Raw genomic sequence first — 20,233 nt, 5'->3', positions numbered from 1 at the left:
TTGAGAGGGACAAGCAAAGAAGGTGGGGTCCCTGGCAGGCTGTATAATGTAGAAAATTTAGAAAAAATAAAGGAGAAAAAAAGAAAATTAAAAACACCAGCGTTTGGGGGCATATTTTCCTCAGACTTTTCTTTGCATATAACTGAAGCTTTTTTTCATCTAAAGAACTAGGGGCCTGGCACAGTGTAATCCTAGCACTCTGGGAGGCCTGGGGGTGGGAGCATGGGTGGATCAATTGAGCTCAGGAGTTTGAGACCAGCTTGAGCAAAGCAAAACCCCATTTCTATTAAGAATAGAAAAACTAGCCCAACCAGGCATGGCAGCTCATGCCTGTAATCCTAGCACTCTGGAAGGCCAAGGCAGGTAGATTGCCAGAGCTCACAGGTTCGAGACCAGCCTGAGCCAGAGGGAGGCCTTGTGTCTAAAAATAGCTGGGCATTGTGGTAGGTGCCTATAGTCCCAGCTACTTGGGAGGCTGAGGCAAGAGGATTGTTCAAACCCCGGAGTTTGAGGTTGCTGTGAGCTATGACGACATGGCATTCTTCCCGGGGCTACAGACTGAGACTCTGTCAATAAATAAATAAATAAGGTGGGAGGATTGTGTGGTGTTGCAGCCACCCTTCTTACCACATAATGTAATTTGATGTGGAACAGCGGCAGTTTTTGTTTTTTTTTTTTTTTAACAGCGGCAGTTTTAAAGTTTATCCAGTCACCCCAGTGACCGGTAGCCCCATTCCTAAGCCCACTCTGCTCGGCATTGACCCCACGAGCTCAGAACTGTAATTGTTTTCAGTTCACAGAGGATGAAACATCATCTCCGGGAGGGAAGTGACTTGCCCAAATCTTGGGAGCAGGTGTCTCCAGCCGGATTCTGGATCTTCCTAGGAAAGGATATTCATGTCCCTGGTGCCACAGGGAGCATCCTCAGGGCCAAGGCCCAAGACTCTGCATGGCCCAAGTCTCTTGTCATGGGCTTTATCCTCAGCCCCCACCAGAGTAGGTTCTCAGTAAACAGCCACTGAGTTGGGTTTGGGACGAATGCAGCAGGGGCTAGGAAAGGAGGAAGGTGCTCAAATGCCAGGCTTGGGGGTTTCCTGGGTCACCTGTTTCCAAAAGCTCCCTCTCACCCCAAGTTCTAACTAGGAAAGGCCACAGCCAGCCCATCTGGCAAGAGTCTGGAACAAATGGGTTCTGGGAGGATGGAGAGTGGTCAGGGCTACCTCTGTGCCACTGGATGTGGCATCCTATAGGCAGGTTCTGGCACTCTGCTGTGAGGCTCCCACATGGGTCCTGATCTGTCCTCATCCTGCTGTGTAGACCTAGGCAAGTTGCTTGCCCTCTCTGAGCCTGAGTTGTTTCTGTGCCACGACCTGGTGGCTAGGCCATCCTGCTGACGTGTCTGCAGGAGACCTTTGTGAGAAGACCGAGGCTTCCCGCCTCCTGGCTCCTGCTGCCCTCAGATGCAGCCTTCTACCACCCAGGTAGAAGGAGCCAGGAGCAGGAAGCACCCTGGGAGCAGGTGTGTGATCTACTTACCGGCCCAGGACTCCTCTTTCCTTTGCTGGCCTGGGTCTCTCTCCCCTGGGCTTTGCAGATGAGTCTACCGGGAGGTACAGGGCAAGTGCCAGACCCCAGCTTGGCTTCCTGCTCCAGGCTCAGATCCTGCCTCAGCTCCCTCCCCACTGTGGCCTTTGGGCTAGTCACATCCCAGGTTGGACTATGGCAGGCATCCTTGGCCCACGGGCCACATGCAGCCCCCCTAGGACATTTATCCAGCCCGCCAGGTGTTTTTGCCACCGCTGCCTGTCCTGCTTAGCAGCCAACTCATCCGGGGGCCTGCAGTCTGCCCTCCAACGGCCTGAGGGACAGTAAACTGGCCCCCTGTTTAAAAAGTTTGAGGACCCCTGGACTATGGGATGATAATCTTGCCCTTCCCCACTAGGGCGGTTAAGATCAGATGATGTGTGGACATTGCAGAGGCTCCTCAGTGGCCAGGCTGGTGCTGGGGTTCATGGCTCCTGGTAGACACGGGCTGGGGGATTTGGTGGCAGGGTGTCAGGGGCAGTCTCCCTAAGGGCCGAGGGGTCCTCATGCTCAACTCTCCCAGATTCTCTGAACCCTTCATTGGACCCACTTGGTTCTGTCCTTCCTCCTTAGCTGGTCAGGTCTCTCTTGGTCCCCACTGTCCAAGCCCTATAGGACCCTGAGCACAGCTTACTCACAGCATTCAGACTAGTATTCCCTGCCCTCCTCTCAGCCCCGCAGTCTTGCTTCTTTGGAAAGGGATCTGGATTGGAAGGGCCCTAGTGCCAGCTGGACCCAGACACCCGCAGCTTGTCCTCGCACCCTGAGTTCCTGTCCTTCCTACCCACATCGCATGTGCCAGGCCCATCCAGGGATCCTGACCCACCTGATGCTCCCATGATGCCAGGCAGCCAAGCTGCTCATATGAGGGAACAGGCATAAGGCAGGCCTATGGCTAGTGGGGAGGGGGCAGGAGGGAGTTGGGGCCAGGCCGCCATCTGGGCTCAGAGCTGGTCATTTATAGTGTCTTCCTTGGATGGCGCCACCCTCCCTGCCCTGGTCTCATCCCTGGATCAGAGCAGCCTCTCCCGGGGTCACAGAGCTCTGTGGCCTGCTATAGCCCATTCCCTGTTATCTAACACTTAAGGCTGGACATTGATTGCCATTGTCACCTGGGGGAAGGATTGTGGCCTCTGCACCCCATCCTCCCTGGGATGGCCTCTGAGAGCTTTCCCTGCAGGGGCCTTCTCTCCCCCACATGCCAGTCTTGGCCCTGTCTTTGCCCTGACTCTGCTTATCCAAGCTGAGGTTAGAAACCAGGCCGGGGCCACATTCTCTGGCTTCAGTTCACACCCCCCAGAGCAAGAGCTATTTGCTCTTCTTCAAGGCTCCAAATGTCCTCCTGGGATGGGATGGACAGGCAGCAGCCTTCTATCCTCCCCTCCCCCCAGGAGCACAGTGCTGGGGCCCAAGCCCTTCCAGGGATTGGCTGTGGGCCACACTGGCAGTCCTGGGTTATAGTGAAGTGTCCGTCATTGGCTGGGCTGCAGGCGGCACTGACAGTGCTGGGCTGGGAGACAGCACAGGGAGGTCCCTTTATCCTAGGAGCAGGCAGGGCCTGTATAGCCCTGGCCTTGTCCAGGCTGCTAGGTCTTAGGCCCCCGCAGAACCCCAGATTCCTGGCAAGGACAAGCTCAGTGGGACCTGGAAGATCAGCCAGGCCTACAGGTCCATCCTATCCAGCAAGTCTGGAGCCCTGTCCCACCGTATCTCCTCAGCCAGGATGCATATCGAGCCCCTCCAGATTGGCTCAGCTGTGCTGAAGAGAGCTGGGGGCGGGAGCCGGGGTACATACAAATTGAGCCTATCCAAGGATGACTTTCCCAGGAACCAGGAAGTGGTTGGAGCCACGTTGGCGTCATCACCCTGACCTAAGGACTGGGATGCACCGAACCCAGACAGGCTTCCGGGAGGGCTGGCGGAGAGCCTGCCAGGGCCCTCAGACACCACCCAGGCTTTGGGGCCAGGGCCCTGCCCTGTGAATCATTCATACACAGAGACCCAAAGTGGCTCTGTTTGCTCTCAGAACACATGATCATGGGGCAAGCTCTGGGCATCTCAGGTAGAGCTTTGCACGTTGAATCAGTTTATTTCTTATTCCCTGTGCTTGGCCTAGAGCAGTGGTTCTCAACCTGTGGGTGATGACCGACAGGAACTGTATTAAAGGGCTGCAGGATTAGGAAGGTTGAGAACCACTAGCCTAGAGGGTGGGACTTTGAGAACACCTGGCCTGGGAGGGTACACCAGGCTGTCCCTACTGGGAGTGCTTCTCCCAGGGATAATTAGCCAGTGGATATTGGGGGAGGGGCTTCAGGAAGTTGGGGCCGAAGGAAGCAAGAGTGGGGAGATGTTCTGTACTACAGATGGACAAACCAAGGCATAGAGGGGAGAGCTGGCCCTGGAGACTCCTAGAATGTCCAAGGACAACAAGAGTAGGCCATGTGGTGCACTGGGAGCTCTCTGGATGATGGCCAGTAATGTTTTTCTCTTGGAGGGTAAGGGTAGCTGTGCAAATTAGGCATGACGAGTTACCCAGTGCCTGATGCATAATTGCTGTCCAGCCCCTACCAAAAGTGGCATCTGGGGCCTGGCGTGGTGGCTAACGCCTATAATCTTAGCACTCAGGGAGGCCCAGGAGGGTGGATCGCTTGAGCTTATCAGTTTGAGACCAGCCTGAACAAGAGTGAGACCCCGTCTCTAAAAATAGCCAGCTATTGTGGTGGGCACTGATAGTCACAGCTCCTTGGGAGGCTGAGGCAGGAGGATTGCTTGAGTCCAGGAGTTTGAGATTGTTGTGAGCTATGACACCATAGCACTCTACCAAGGGCAACAAAGTGAGGCTCCATCTCAAAAAAAAAAAGGAAAATGGCATCTGTGTCTAGGGCCCCACTACTTGGGCCACCTGCTCTAAGAACTGAAGTGTCATCTGCAGCTTGGACACCTCTCTAAGGGCCAGAATCCCAGGGTCCCTGCAGAGAGAAACGATTTCCATTTTAGGGGGAAAATATAGGCCTGTGCTATCTAATGTGGTAGCCAAAGACAGTTAGTGGGCACCTCAAAAAGGTGAGGGCAGACAGGTGCTGTATGTATGAGATCCATGCTGGGTTCCTGTGACCTCATATGAAAAAAGAAGGTGAAATGTTAATATTAATATGATATTGATTACTCGTTGAAATAACATTTTGAATATATTAGGTCAAATAAAGTAGATTACTAAAATTAATTTCACCTGTTTCTTTTTACTCTTTTAAAATACGGGAACTAGAAAACTTACCATTATACATGTGGCTTGGGGTTCTGTTTCTGGCTGAAGGCACTGCTCCAGACTCTGAGGGCCCTAGCTTGGTCCCCTGCTTAAGGAATGAGTCAGAGGGCTGGGCAATAGTGCCCATCCCCAGGGCACCATTGTGCGCCTGCAGGGAAGATGAGTGCTGGGGGGCAGAGGTGCTGGCGTCCTAGGGCTGCACTTTGCGGACAAGAGTGCAGCCCAGATGAGGAGCACAGGCTTCCTGTGTCCCTTTTGGGGTCAGGCAGGGCTGTTTGAACTGCAGGAACAGAACAGGGGTACTCAGGAGGGACAACAGGCAGCAGGGGCTCGAGGGCCAGATGGAGAACACAGTCCTGGTGCAGTGGGGCAGGTGCCCACTGTGGCCCATTACCCAGGATAGTGGGATCCCAGTGTCCCCGATTTGACCTCTGGGCTCCTCCTGCCTTGCCTTCCAGGAGCAAGAGGCAGAGAGCCTCAGAACCCTGGTGCTCCTTGGAACTATGCATCTTGTAAACATGGCCCAGGCCACTGGCCTTTGTCAAAGCAGGCAGGGGGCCAGCCCTGGTGAGGTACACACCCCAAATTCAGAGCCTAGTGAATGTCCCCAGGCTGCAGCCCAGATCCCTGCACCCTCCGCCCCTCTGCTCCTCCCCTGCCTGCCTCTCTTGGGTGTGAATTATTGATGCCTTGTCCTCTCCCCTGCCTGGCTGCTGTCGTGGAGGCCTCACAGAGGAAGCAACAAGGCTGCCAGCAGCCACACCTCTGGCCACAGGAGGCAGCCCTTGCACCCACATGCCTGGCCAGTGGTCCCAGGGGTAGTGATCCTCCCCATCTTCCCCAGCCTGGCCTGGAAGCTGGAGTGGGCCACCCTCCAGGAGAGGGTGCCCCTGGCTGTGGCCCCAGAACCCGGTGTGGTGATCAGAGGTTTGCACAGAGCCGGGCTTGTGCAGGCTGTGGGGCGCTGGCGCCCACATAAGGGCATTGTTTGCTGAGGTAAAAGGGGTTTTTGTCTCCTTCTGGAGCCAGGACAGAGGGAGGAACAATTTCCCCCATTCATCACTAATTCCCCCATTTGAATAGCAGCACATTGCCCCACGTTAAAATAGATGGGCACGGCTGTCCTTCCCTGCCTGTAGGCGTTCCAGGCACAGGTGGTGGGCTCTGGTTCCTGCCCAGACTGGAGAGTCGCCCTTCACCAGAGCTGGGGTGGCCTGGTTTTGTGGAAATGTTCAGAAGGGGTGCGTCCCCAGCTGCTTCCCTGAGGGCCTTCCACAGAAGGGGTCATCCTACCCTGCTAGTATCACTGTGGACCCCAGCAGTCTGACCTCCGGGGGGACCATCTTGGAGAGGCCTCCTGGCAGGGCAGCAAGATGGGGACCAGGTAGGGACAAGAAGCACCTTTAGATTCCACTTCTAGCTCTGGGTCTGTGGGGGTTCAGCCAGAACACACAGCCTGCCCACAAGCTCCTCAGCCAGAGACCTACACCCTGGAAGGGTCTGTGTGTTTGCCTTTGGTGCCCATGGGCCAGCTGGGTTTTCTTAGAGTCATAAAGCATCAGAGCCCAAGAGGGCGTCACGGCAACTCCCTGGACACAGATAAGAGGAGCTGGGTAGGCGGCTGTGCCCAAGGTCATGCAGACAGCAGGGCCTCGCACCCTCTCTACCCTTGCCTGGGCCCCACTGTGTTCCATTGCACATGGGTTTGGGTGCCTGTGTCTCTCTTAAATCAAGTTTTCTTGGAAGAGTTGCATGAGAAAGAACTCAGAGCAGACTGGATCCCAGCTGCCCTAGTCTCTGTATTCCTTCTTTCCCTAAATGGTGATAGGCACATTCTCTGGTCCAGGTGCCATGCAAGGCACCAAGGTAGGGGGGCTTAGAGCCCAGCCCCTCCTAGGGACACCAGCCTCCTTGGACTGAGGTGGGGGAGCAGGACTGGACAATCACAATGAGGTCTCAGCATGGAGAGAGCCTGGTTCCCAGGTTCCATCCCTTGGCCCTTGCCAAGGGGAATACCCTGAATTACTCAGAGACTAAGCCAGACACACGTGATGAAAACCTGCCTTTAGCTTCAGCAATAGGAAATTACTGGCTCCTCTAACCAAAGAGTCCAGGGCAGTGGTTCTCAACCTTCCTAATGCCACGGCCCTTTAATATAGTTCCTGTTGGTGGCGACCCACAGGTTGAGAACCACTGGTCTAGGGGCTTCTTTGGCTTTAGACACAGGTGGATTTAGGGGGTCCATCCGTGCCAGCCTGGCAGCTCCACTTTGCCCCCCATGGACCTCCCGTGGGCTCAGCAGCCCGGGTAGAGGAGCTCTTCTTCCCAGTTGTGGCAGCAGCAGCCACGGGACTGACTTCCTTGGATCCAGCTTGGTCACATGCTATCAACAATGGTTGTGATGGGCTGTGCTAGCTGGCCAGGCCTGGGGAACCTGGGAAGACTCAGGTCCTCACCAAAGGGAAGGGTGTGGTTTCTGGGGAGTTAGGAGCCATTAGGGCCCACATAACACAGGTCTGCCAACGCTGGGGCAGAGCTGGGGCAGCTTCCATGGAAGCTGGGTACAGGCCATAGCCACTGTAAACATAATAGTTTTTCGAGAAGTTGGGAAGTGCTCTGGAATAAGTAGGTAAAGGGGTCAGTGTGTCGGGGTGGGCGGGGCTAGTCATGGGAGGTCTTGCTGAGAAGGTGACCTTTAAGCAAAGCCCTAGAAGAGAGGGAAGGAGCCAGGGGCATGGGGGACAGAATGTGGCAGAAGAGGGAACAGCAGGTGGGAGCCCTGGGTCATAGCTGGGTGACAGAGAGGCCTAGGGGTGGAATTGAGTCTGTATGGCTGCAGCTAGGATCACAGCCACTGCCTGTGGAGCCAGAGACAGACCGAGTCAGCCCTACCCCAAGCAGCACCTCTGACCACTGGATCAGGCAGCTTCAGCCTGAGTCCTCCCAGTCCAGCCCTAGCCTACCTGCCCTGGTAGCAAGTTCTGCAGAGGAGTAGGCCACAGCCATGCTAAGAGGAGGCTTTCCTGAGGTGGCTGCACTTGAGTGAGATCTTAGGCAAGAAGCTGGTGATACGGGGCCTGGTCTCCTCTAGAACTGTTAGTTTGGTTTCTCACTTGCATGAGCCCCAGGGCAACACCCACCCTTGCCTTTTCACCAGTATCTAGCTCAGGGCTGGCATTCTGTAGGTGCTGAGGAGAGGAGGGAGCAAGGACAGGCACAGCCACATCCAGCCCCTTCATCTTCCCCTCCTGCCCTCACTGTGCCCAACCCAGAATCAGCACACTCTGGGCTCCAGGCCCCCAGATGCTTGTGTTCCAGCGTGGAGGCCTTGTGTGTAAGAAGTAGGTGAGTTGTGAAGTGAGAGGATGGGCCCTGGGAACCAGCTGTTTGTTCCCTTTTGAGTGCTTACTCTATACCAGGTATTATCTCCATTGTCTAAATTCTGTTTTACTGTCATGAGACTCATTCTGAAGGGAAATTGAGGCTCAAGGAGGACTGATGTCCCCCCAGCCCCACCCATTCTGTTAAAACCTTCAGCCTCTCCAGTTATCAAAATGGGAGCCCCCAGTTGTAGGCAGCCCTGGGAACAGATCATATAGGAGCAGGCTCTGTGGGCAGAGCAAGGAGCCCATACCTTAGCAGGTCAGGGTGCCAAAAAACAGCCTCAGGGTCGGCTAGACCTTGACATGATTGGAGAGCACAGGCTTTGTAATTTTTTTTCTTTTTGTTCCAATGATGTGCGCTCTGTGCATGTGGCTGGACCTCCCCACCCCAGATACGCATGGGGCCACCAACTGGCATCAGAGCCTGCGAACAGGTGCCCATAGGCCTGCTCAGGGTTTTGTTTGGTTTTGGCACGAAATAAAACTTGCCATTTTAACCCTTTTTAAGTATACAATTTAGCACCATTACTTCTAAAACTTGTTCAGTACCAAACAAAAACTCTGCACCCTTAAAGCAATAACCCATTCCCTTGGCCCTGCTAACCTATTATACGGTCTGTCTCTGAATTTGCCTAGTCTACAGATTGTTTATAAATGGAATCATTCAATATTTGTCCTTTTCTGTCTGGCTTATTTCACTTAACATAATGTTTTTAAGGTTCATCCACATCGAACGTGTATCCAAACTTATGGCTGAGTACCAATATTCCATGGTTTGGCTAGACCACATTTGGTCTGTCCATTTATTTGTTGAGGTTTGTCAAAATGTAAACAATGTAAATCAGCGACCAATATTTTACAGTCTGCGTGTTTACGTAATGGTACAGATTTCCAGTTTCTTCCAAAAAACTTGGAATACACCACTTCCCTTACCAGACTGGTATCTGAATACCCAGAGGGTGTCACCTTTTGCTTCCTGGCCAGGCAACACAAGTACACAACGCTGAGCAAAGGTGTTAGACAATGTGGGTCCCCTGGGCCAGGCTTCTGACCTGGGCAGGGTCCCAGAGCACTCTGTGCAACTTGAATAGCACCCAAGTCTCAGTTGTGCTCACACCCAGGAAGGGCGAGCCTGTCCTCCCAAGGGAAACCTGGCCAGGGAGGCAGATGATGGGATGCCACCTCTGGCCTGGGGTGTGGCAGTGCAGCTGGCTTTGGGCCTGATGCTGGGGGTGAACACAGTGACCATTGGCTCACAGTGTACCTGGCATGCAGCCTGCTGAGGAGCAGCACCTCCTTGCAGAGGAGGAATCCAGGGCCCTCCAAGGTCAAATAAGTGGCCTATGAGGGTGGTGTTGGGGTGTGAAGTTGCACCTGCAAGGTAGTCTAACAGTGGGGCCTGGCTGAGTTCCTGGGAGCTTGGGCAGTCCAGTGTGGGTGTCAGTCCTTGTCCCCAGTGGAGGCTCCTGGGCCTCTGTGGGAGTTTCTCTGGTGATAGAGCCTGCTCTGGTAGGGCTGGCAGCCCTCAGGACAACCCTGGGCCTCGTGAAGGAGATGGGAAATATCTCTAGGAAGGCGGATAACAAGCTGGGATTGGAGCTATACCCCTTCTTAGGGGTGGCAGAGGAAGGAGCCCACCCTGACAAAGCAAAATGGAGTCAGGCCTTGAAGGTAGACTGACATTTGCTTCGCTGGGAAGGCAAACAGCAGAGACGGTACAGCTGGGGGAAGCTGCAGAGGTCACGAGACTGAGTACAGAGACAGGGCCCAGGAAGGTTATGGAACAGGGCAGAGCCCATTAGGTGGGGCTGTAAATGGGTGGGGCAGCTCAGGAAGGCCATGGGGGGCCCTGTGTTAAAGGACAGTGGGTGCCCTTGTTCCCAAAATCCACTTTCTGGGTTATCCATGACGTTCAGTTACACATGTCTGTCCTCTAAGAAGGGCTGTCACCTTAGTTGTAGTCATTACTTTGTTTCCTGGCCTGGGACAAATGAAGCGCTCAGTAGGTGCTCAGTAAGGATGCTGGGTGACTTGTGCATTCCACAAATGTGCAGGCTGGTCGCTGGAAACACTACCACAGAGGATGGGCAGGTAGGCTGAGGTCCCCAGGGCTGTAGGCCGGTAGACTCTGGGATGTGGGCCGAGTAGGGGAGCTGTGGGCGGGTTTTGAGCAGAGCCTAGAGCTCCCCTGCAGGAGGACGGAGGGAACGGTGGAGCCCGGATGCCAGGAAGAGGAGGACAGGACTCCAGGCCCAGGGGACCTGCGGCAGCCGAGGGGGAGGGGTGCCGCTGTGCTGGGGCCTTTCCCATCCCCCTCTGCCCCGCCAGGCTGGTTGATGGGCAGCCTGGTACCGCCCCTGGGCAGCCGGGAGGCCTGCGATTGGTTGGGGCTCTAGAGCCGCTCGGTCGCCATGGGGACGCTCTGGAGGCGCGTGCCCAGTGCCCAGCACTGGGGACTAAATCTTCATAATCTGCTGGCTAGGAGGGTGGGGGTGGGGTCCAGCACGACCCTGGCCTGGGGGAAGGGGCGGCCTGGGATGCGGCCAGGGCTCACTGTGGCTACTCCCTCCCCTACTGGCGCTGGGTGCAGGTGCAGAGCCTCCAGGAACCACGCGGTTGCTCACCTGATAGTGACCCTGGGAGTTCCATGGTGACTTTGACCTCAGCTGTCTCAGCGGATCAAACAGGCGGCTGGGGCCAGGTGGGAAGAGACTGGACTTTATCTGAAAACGTCCGGTCTCCCCAGTTAAAGTTTGGTCTCCCAGATCCTCCAGGCATGCCATGCTGTGCTTGCCACAGCAGGGGGCGCCCTCTGCAGTGCTTTGTTTGGGCTGCCCACTGCAGGGAAGCTGGGATGGCCCTTTGAGGCGCCAGGGATGTAAACCCCAGACTCCACAGCCCTGGCTCTGATGTCCCAGGCCACGGGGATGTTCATAAACTGCTGAGGTTGAGCTGTGCCTGCTTGCAGGAGGGAGTGGGTTACTGAGGGTCACAATGGAGCCATCACTCCTTCCTCAAGCAGAGGAAGAAATTCAGGGGCTCACTGTGGAGAGGGGCTCTGAGCATGTGAAGGGGCAAAGCAGGGGTAACAGGGTGGGTGGGAATGTGCCCTTGTGGCAGCTGGGAAGAAGGGAGGGTCTGGCCAGGCCCCAGGCAGCCTCTGCAGTGTTTAGGGACCTCTGGTAGGCCACTCACTTACAGACCCTAGAAGTTGGGCATCTGCAGGCTTGGCTGTGTGTGTGGGTCTGGAGCGCAGGAGGAACTGCTGTGGCAGCTCTGTGCCTGCCCGCCCTAGCCGGCCCTACTACTCAGACAGAAGAACCCTGTGACCACCTTGGCTTCGTGCTGGGGTGAGGCTAGGCTCTCAGAGAACTCTGATACAAGGTAGTCACGCACTCCCCTTCCCCTGCATGTTCGTGTGGAAGACACAGGGCAGGTACTCCAAAGTGGCTTCTCTGGCCACTATGCCCAGAGGGCTGGGGGGGAGGGATTATTTCAGGGGGAGGTGCTGGGATGGGGCCTCACATCCAGGCCTCTTGTTCCAGATGACTCCTCCTCTGAGAGTGGTAGCGGCAATGGCTCCTCCACCCTGAACCCATCTACGTCAAGCAGCACCCAGGGTGACCCTGCCTTCCCTGAGATGAATGGCAACGGCGCTGTGGCCCCCATGGACTTCACTGCCACCGCTGAGGATCAGCCCATCAATCTGTGTGACAAGCTCCCACCAGGCACAACACTCGGCACCCCCTCTTACCCCACAGACAGCTGCAGCACTGATGGGCTGCGGAGCCGCGTCAAGTACGGGGTGAAGAGCACCCCTGAGGTGTGTAGGGCTGTGGCTGAGAGTCTTTCTGTAGGCAGCAGGGTTGTCACGAAGCTGGGATGAAATCGCACATGCTGGGAGCTTAGCTGGAGCCAGCCTGTGTATGACACTGAGTCAAGGCAGTGGCCGGGGCTGATATGCTGTTTCTTGTAGAGGCTCTGGAATGGGAGATGGCTTTGCAGCAGTTCTCAACCTGTGGGTCGTGACCCACAGGAACTGTATTAAAGGGCCGTGGCATTAAGAAGGTTGAGAACCACTGGCTTAGAGTGTGCCCCTTCAAGCAAAGCACCCACACTCTTCTGAGCTGATTCCCCACCTGTGAAGTGGCCCCTGCCTCGGTGCAGGTGGTAGATGATGTGTGTCCCTGTGGCCTGTCCCCCTTCCCTAGAACAGTCTGCTGTGAATAACAGCAGTAAGTGGCTACATTTAGCAAGGCCTCACATTTCCTTGTTATTCTGCATGCCTGTACCATTCTGCACATGGTGCAGAAAAAGGGTGAGGGCCCAGGGATGTGGGTGGTAGAACTCCTCTCTTGGCCAGGCTGATGCAGGTGTTTCTTGGGGCCTCCCTCCAATGAGTTTTCCTACAGTCATGAATTTCTCCAGCCTGGGAGCCTTACACTCCTGAGCCCCAGCCATGCACCCTGGGATAGGCTCTTTCCCTCCTTTTCCCTCCCTTCCCTGTTTTCTCTCTGCAGAGAAGGTAGGGTAGGTACCAGTGCTTGCTTCAGATAAAGTCTCATGAGAAAATTCTGTACAAAGCGATGGGTATCGAGTGTCACTGTGTGTCTAGCTCAGGCTACAGGAGCCTGGAAGGAGCAGCCAATCTTAGAGTAGATCCAAGGGGCAGGCAAAGCTGCTGCTCTATGGAAGGAAGGAGTTTGGCTTAGCAGGACCCTCACCACATAAGGAGGTGAGATGGGAGCAGGAGTGACACTAGCACCTTCCATCCATCTCATGAGTTTTCTCTGATTTTGTTTGCTCTGACCCTGGCTAAGAATTTGGCTAAGGAATACCTCGGGAATGTACCACATAGTCAACTGGTAGGCAGCTTGGGAGTCTCGGCATCCTACTTACCCCTTATAGATGAAGAAACAAGCACCAGGCCAGGGCCTCTGGGAAGGCTGACCCTATGACCTCCATGGCATGGTCCCAGGGAGAGGGCCCTGCTGGAAGCAGCACTGTGAGACCAGCCACAGGCAGTGGCATCTTTGTCTATTTTTCCTCCACAAGTGTTGTGATGTCTTCCAGGCTGCGCCACAGTAGGCTGCCATGTCACAAGTTCAGACTGTGCAGCTGTTTGTTTCCTGGGCCCATCTTACTGGCTAGATGGCAACTTCCTTGTTAAGGCAGGGACCACATCCCCAGGCCACTGCCAGTCAGGATACCAATGAGTGAAGTGAGGACATACCAAAGGCACAGACTTTCTAAAAGGCAAATGGTCCTCAGAGAGCCGGCCCAGAGCAGCATCCTGACAGAGGCAGGAGACAGGTGGTGTGGGAACTTCACCTTAAGGGTGGCAAGGTGGAAAATGTAAGGAGAGCTGATTCCAAGGAGAGAGATGTCCAGGGAGGAGCTTGTGCAGGAGAACAGCAGGCTGGGTCTGGTCCTTTTGCCCATTTCTACCCACACATCCTCACTGGGGCCTCAGGGGCATCACTGGGGGACACACGGGAGTGGCAGGGACACACTTTGCCTAATGGACCTGTCACTTTGGCTGACTCCATCTCCCAGCCCATCTGTCCCCTTCCCCAGCAGCATGTTTGCTGCTTTGGTGACAGCTGAGTTGTCAGCTCAGGGTGGCAGCCTTTTGGGGACCAGAGAGGAAAACCCTGAAGCCAAATGGATCTTGGCAGAGCAAGCAGCAGCCAGCGGGGCTGTCCTTTTGTGTCTGCCTTTCCTTCACCATTGCCAAGCAAATAGTTGACATGCTACTCCAGTCAGGTCCCCACAGCCCCCACTGTCCAGGAGGGAGATGGTAGCATTGCTATCCCCATTGTACAGATGAAGGGAGCAGGAAGGTGGGTGACTTGCAGCGGTGGCTCATGTGGCAGCTGGGTAGGCTTGCTATCCTGGTGACCAAGCTTACTAAGCAAGGCCATGGGCAGCTGCCTGGTCCAACCTTTGCCTCCCACCCCTCTCTTCAGTCACCCCCCTACAGCTCTGGGAGTTATGATTCCATCAAGACTGAGGTCAGTGGTTGCCCTGAGGACCTGACGGTGGGCCGGGCCCCCACAGCAGATGACGATGATGATGACCATGATGACCATGAGGACAATGACAAGATGAATGACTCTGAGGGCATGGACCCTGAGCGTCTCAAGGCCTTCAATGTGAGCACAGGGTTGGGAGAGAGTGGGGTGGGGGTGGGGCCAGGCAGACCAGGGCCAGCCCTCTGATGGCTGTATCTCCACAGATGTTTGTGCGCCTCTTTGTGGACGAGAACCTGGACCGAATGGTGCCCATCTCCAAGCAACCCAAGGAGAAGATCCAGGCCATCATTGAGTCCTGCAGCCGGCAGTTCCCAGAATTCCAGGAGCGGGCCCGCAAGCGCATCCGCACATACCTCAAGTCCTGCCGGCGCATGAAGAAGAACGGCATGGAGATGGTGCGCTGTCTCTCAGCCTGTCCTCTCCCTGTGCCGCCACTGACCTCCAGCCCTACTCCTGGAATTCCTGGGTGTCCCCCAGACACTCTACCATGATCTTCCCAGTGGCCCTGGAAGCAGGTTCTATAATCCCTGTTTTGAAAATGAAGGAACTTCCACTTACCAGAAGTGTCTAAAAACAAAAAACAGAAACGGTGAAAATGAGGGAATTGAGGCCCAGAAAGGCACATGGCTCTGTAATGAAGGCTCCAGAGTCTAAACCTCAGCTCTGCACCACCCACCCCTGGGGCAGGGTCTGTGCACAAGCCCAGGTCCCCCTAAGCCCCATACTAACTGCATCCTTGTTCTGCCTGCAGACCAGACCAACACCACCCCACCTGACCTCGGCCATGGCAGAAAACATCCTGGCAGCCGCCTGTGAGAGCGAGACGAGAAAGGCGGCCAAGAGGATGCGCCTGGAGATCTACCAGTCCTCCCAGGTACCTGCTCCCTGCAGGGAGGGCATCCTCACATGGGTGTGGCCAAGACAGGGCCAGGGAGGTGCCAAAAGAGGGGCTGGGAAGATAGGAAGAGTCAGCCAAAGGTCCTGCAGGCCTCCTAAGGAAGTCTCCCCTCATCCTGGGACCAGAAGCCCAGGATGAGGGGCAGTGACAGAGCAACTAGGGAGGGCAGGGCAAGGGAAAAGCAGAGGCCAGGGAGGCAAAGGAGCTCCCTCATGGATCAGGGAGCTTACGGTGGCTTCTGGCACCCTCTCAGGCCAGTGCTCACCCACTGGGAGATGAGCGGCAAGGGGGAAGCCCTAAGGGGCAAGGCGACCAAGGGAGAGACAGACAAAATCCCACAGGGCAAGCCAAAGACAGGCCACATCTAGGGGCAGAGATTGGGGCTGGGTGCCCCTGGGTTTCCCAGTACCTCTCTCTCCTCTACAGGATGAGCCCATAGCCTTGGACAAGCAGCACTCGCGGGACTCCGCAGCCATCACCCACTCCACCTACTCACTGCCAGCCTCCTCCTACTCCCAGGACCCTGTGTACGTCAATGGCGGCCTCAACTATAGTTATCGTGGTTACGGGGCCCTGAGCAGCAACCTGCAGCCCCCTGCTTCCCTCCAGACAGGAAATCACAGTAACGGTGAGTGGGGGGAGGCCCAGACTCGGGCTCCCTGACTAGCACCCAGCGCAGTCTGCACAACTGTCCCAGGGAGGGCAGGGCAGGGGAAAAGCAGAGGCCAGGGTAGCAAAGGGACTCCCTTATGGCTCCGGGAGCTTGAGGTGGTTTCTGGCACCCTCTCAGCCCTTAGATTAGCAGGTGAGGGAGACTCCAGTGGTTTAAAACAGAAACTTACAACCTCCTCCTCACCAGCAGAGACATTGGCTCCAAGGCTGCTTTTACTCTCTTCCGGTGCCTCTCACTGGTTCTTTTCCCCCAGGCCCTTGTGAGCATGACTGAGTCGCAGCCAAGACTCTGTCCTTTACCTGAGTCAAATCCTCTCCACACCCCAGCTTACCCATGATGGCTGAGATTCAGGGAGGTGCTTCCAACAGAGCCAGGTCTGGCCCTGAGCTGTGGCACAGCTGACCTACTGAGGTGACCTCTGAGCAGATCACTTCCTTCCCCAGGCCTCAGCTCATGGCCTGACTCTTGCCTCAGTCCTTACCCCTGCACTCATGGTGTCCACATCCCAGTCACCTGGGGCAGTGGTGACACACCTGGTTCCTTGGCTCTATTCCCACTGCTGAGTGATTCGGTAGGCATTTTCCTGGTAACGACTCCCAAGCACCTGTGCTACAGATGGGACACAGAGCATTACTAGAGAAACAGTCCCTGAGGAACCAGAAACTTCCTCATGGAGTTAAGTGCTGTTCAGAACAGGAACTGAGTGGGCACCTCTGGCCCATTTACTCTGAGGCCAGCAGGCAGCAGGAGAGGAGTGGGGCCAACCTGTGGAGAGCATCTGGGACCTCTCAGACTAGGCATGTGGGTTTTGTTCTGTGCTGGGGAGTAGCTGCCAGTAGGTTTTGCCCATGGAAGGGCAGTGAATTGTGCCATCCACATCATTCTGTCTGCCCTTGTGGCAAGATTTGAATGGGGAGGGCTGGAGACAGAAGTTGTGTGCTTTGGGGGTTGTTTAGAGGCCAGAAGTGAGGGGAGGAGTTGAGGACACCAGCCTCCTGCAAGCTGGGGAAGACTAGCTGAACATGCCTGAGAATTCCTTAGGCCCTTGTCCTCAGCAACAGGGCAGCAAAGGAGGGGGCAAGTTCTACCCACAGCAGGAAGCCCAGGCCACTCCACTCACTCACCCCACTCCTTGCTCCAAGCCTGGAGCTAGTCCCTACACCACACTCACCATACCCCCCCAGAACCAGGAAGTCTACTGCAGGTCCCTGTAAGATTCCTGCCTGGGCTTAACTCCTCATCCCTTCCTAATGCCTCTTAACCTAAAATAAGAGGCTGCCTGGCCCTAATCCCTACAGCTAACGCCAGAGCAGCCAGCACAGCAAGAGGTGGAGTGGCTATCCCAAGGAGGCTGCTTTCCTTCCAGGAAGAAGAGCCTTCTGCCAGCCCTACCCACTCACATGGGGAGTCTGGGGCCCAGCAGGACTGGGAGGGGGGCGACCTAGAGCATGGTCCCTCCCAGGCAGTAAGCAATAGAGACAAGCCTCCCCTAGTACCACCTGGTGTGTTCTATCTCAGGGCTGCTTCTCTCATGAGGGCCTCTCTGGTGGGGTGCAGAGCCTGCTGCATGCCCTACCCTGTTCATATCTACCAGAGACACAGACAACAGGCTGGCTCTGCCACTGTGCGTCCTGGGCCTCAGTCTCCCATCTGGTTGCTTAGCAATGGGTAGGAGGTGACTGAGGCAGGGATCTGGTCATTTACCTCCTTGTCTGGGGCAGCCCCTGTCCTGTGAGCACTGGCACCTCATTTGAAAAACAATGTTTCAATCTGGGTTTGAGCCCAGTACATGTGGCTGCAGGGCCACCCAGTCCCACTGCCCTCCCCAGGCATGGCGTTTTTAAGTGATTGTTCTGTCAGTTTGGTACCTTCATTGGGCAGCCGTATTAATGGCTCGGAGCTCCTCACTTTGCTCATTATGTTGTCATCTGGAGATGCAAATCAGCTTAGATAGAATCAGACTCTGCCTGTCTTGCCTGGGGTGCTGGGCACCTCCTGCCCACTCCTGCCCCTCCAGCAAACAGCCGGCAACCTGAGCAACTGGCTGTAACCAGAGCCTGCACAAGGATGTCTCCAGATCAGATTGGCTGTAGGAAACAGGGAGCTCCTCCTTTCCAGGCTTTAGCTGCAGCCCAGGGGAGACAAGAGGAAAGCTCTGAGCACAGACGAGAACAGGATAAGACTTGGGAACAGGAGGAGGAAAGAGATGAAGCCCAGGGCCACTACTCACATTGATTATGGCAGAAGGCTCCAGCTACCCAAAGCATTGTCTGGAGGAGACCAGAGCTACCTGAGAGGGAACCAAACCCTCTCCTCCCTATCCCTCTGGACCCAGGCCCTGCAATAACTGACAGAGGTACTCCTGTTCCCAGCCTGGCCCACTTGCCCATTTGGCCACCAAGCAGGGAGTCAGTCTGTTGCTTGGCTGCTATTGCCAGCACTACGCAGCCCCAACTCCTTTCTCCTGTGTTTAACAGTTCCCTTAATTCTCAATTATAATGACATTTTTAGTGAAGTAGTTCCTAGGACCTCCTTCTTGATGTCCATGGATTCTGGTCAGGGAGGAAATAAGCTCATGTGACAAACTGTCTCATCTTAGACTTCAACTTCCTTCTCCCATTGGAGGCTACACCAGCTTCCTTTTAGCAGCTGTCAAGTTGCCATAATTTATCACAAGATGTTACTTCTGGGTTGGGCATAGTGGCTCATGACTATAATTCTAGCACTCTGGGAGGCCAAGGCAGGTGGATTGATTGAGCTCAGGAGTTTGAGACCAGCCTGACCAAGAGCAAGAGCCCCATTTTTATCAAAAATAGAAAAACTGAGGCAAGAAAATCACTTGAGCCTAGGAGTTTGAGGTTGCTGTGAGCCATGACACCATGGTGCTCTACCCAGGGAGACAGAGTGAGATTGTCTCAAAAAAAAAAAAAAAAAGGTCTAGATGTCTCCAGTGACAAGCACTTATCCATTTGTTTATAACACCATAAAAACTGCCACTGTAGATGTAATAATGAACAGATGCGGCCATTAGAACCTACAGGGTAGTGAGGAGATGACTGATCTCCCAGTGCAGTGGGATGTGGTCTATGGGGCAGGTAACAGGGAAGCTGACCTCACTGGGTCAGAGAAGGCCTCCTAAGCAAGCCCCAGATCCTCTCATCTGTAGCTGGCCAAACACTTTAAGAATGCCTTTTAAACTCCAGGAGCTCCCAGATCTCCTAGGAGCCCATTCATAAAGCCCCCAAACCTGTTGAGAAGCCCTTTCCTGGTGGCTGGGACTGGGCAGTCCTGCCTCCTGGGGGCTGAGAAGCTTCCCATTGTGGTGTCCCAGCTCTTGCTTGCAAGAGCCTCTCAGTTTGCAGATGAGGGCTCTGAGGTTCAGAGGGCTTGAAGGATTTTCCAATGAAGTAGCAGAGCGGGACTTGAATTCTACACTGAGCTCCAAAGCCTGCAGTCTACCCCACAGAACTTGGGAAAGGTTGAGAAGTATCAAGGCCTGGTATGTTCCAGAAGAGGGGCTTCCTCTCTGCTGCCACTATCTGAGGGCAAAGCACAGGCCATTTCCCTAGACAACCTGTCTGGGACCTGTCCTGACAGCAGCCCCCCTCCTGTCACAGCAGCATGAACCTTGAGTCTCATTCATGGACAAAAGAACTCCTGAGAGGAAAGGGGCACTAGGTGCTGAGGCCCAGCAGAGAGCGCTTAACCTAGTTCCTCCCTCCACCCACAGGCACCTGCACCCCCTCTCTTCTGGGGGTGCCATCATGTCCTGGTCTCTGTCTTTTTCTCCAGCCAACCAGGGAAGCTGCCTCTCTGGCTTCCCTCCAGCTGGACAGAAGCCCCGTCCTTCTGTGTATGCTCAGGCATTTCTTTTACTGCCTTTTTGTGGTTCCACTGTGGATTCTTCCTGGGTTTTCCACACATACATCCTTTGGGTGTGTTGGGCCCCTGCCTGCATGCCAGGTCTCTTGCAAACCGTCTCCCCTCCCAGGATAGCACACAGGTCTATATCATTCTCCATGCACATAGAACTTTGTTTCAGTGCTTGTCCCCACAGTTCTTTTATGGGACTGTTAATTCCCGTCCCCCAGCTCTGCTCACCACGTTGCAGGAGCCAATCTCGGGAAGTACCTTGGCCTCAGGCCTCTGCTTCCTCACCTGGAGCCAGAGCTACAGTGTGTCTGTCAGGGGTCCTCAGAAAGAAGCAAAGGGCATGATCTGTGCCAGGAAGCAAGAGTAGAAGGCCTGATACCAGAGCCCATGAGTCTGTCGCATGGCACCCTCCCGACACCCACCATGCATGCACTCCCCGTGTAATCCTGAACAAGCCTCTCAACAGCAGCTTGCCTCTGTCACATGGTACTGAGGGCACCCCTTTCTTTGCAGGATCACCCT

General features: G+C 55.2%; 1 protein-coding gene across 1 annotated transcript in view; it reads left to right on the top strand.

Annotated features, from left to right (window-relative positions):
• NOL4L (nucleolar protein 4 like) overlaps positions 1–20,233 on the top strand; it is a 129,082-nt gene that overhangs the window by 107,950 nt on the left and 899 nt on the right. Inside the window, exons 6-10 of the mRNA XM_003788087.3 lie at positions 11,778–12,055; positions 14,202–14,387; positions 14,471–14,662; positions 15,019–15,141; positions 15,592–15,793. Of these exons, the coding sequence (XP_003788135.1) occupies positions 11,778–12,055; positions 14,202–14,387; positions 14,471–14,662; positions 15,019–15,141; positions 15,592–15,793 (981 nt within the window). The remainder of the gene's footprint in view (positions 1–11,777; positions 12,056–14,201; positions 14,388–14,470; positions 14,663–15,018; positions 15,142–15,591; positions 15,794–20,233) is intronic.

Source organism: Otolemur garnettii, unplaced genomic scaffold (assembly GCF_000181295.1).
Source record: "Otolemur garnettii isolate 467f Iridium unplaced genomic scaffold, OtoGar3 scaffold00025, whole genome shotgun sequence".
NCBI classification, from domain to species: domain Eukaryota; kingdom Metazoa; phylum Chordata; class Mammalia; order Primates; family Galagidae; genus Otolemur; species Otolemur garnettii.
Note: the sequence above shows the minus strand (reverse complement) of the source record. Positions and strands in the feature narration are given on the sequence as shown.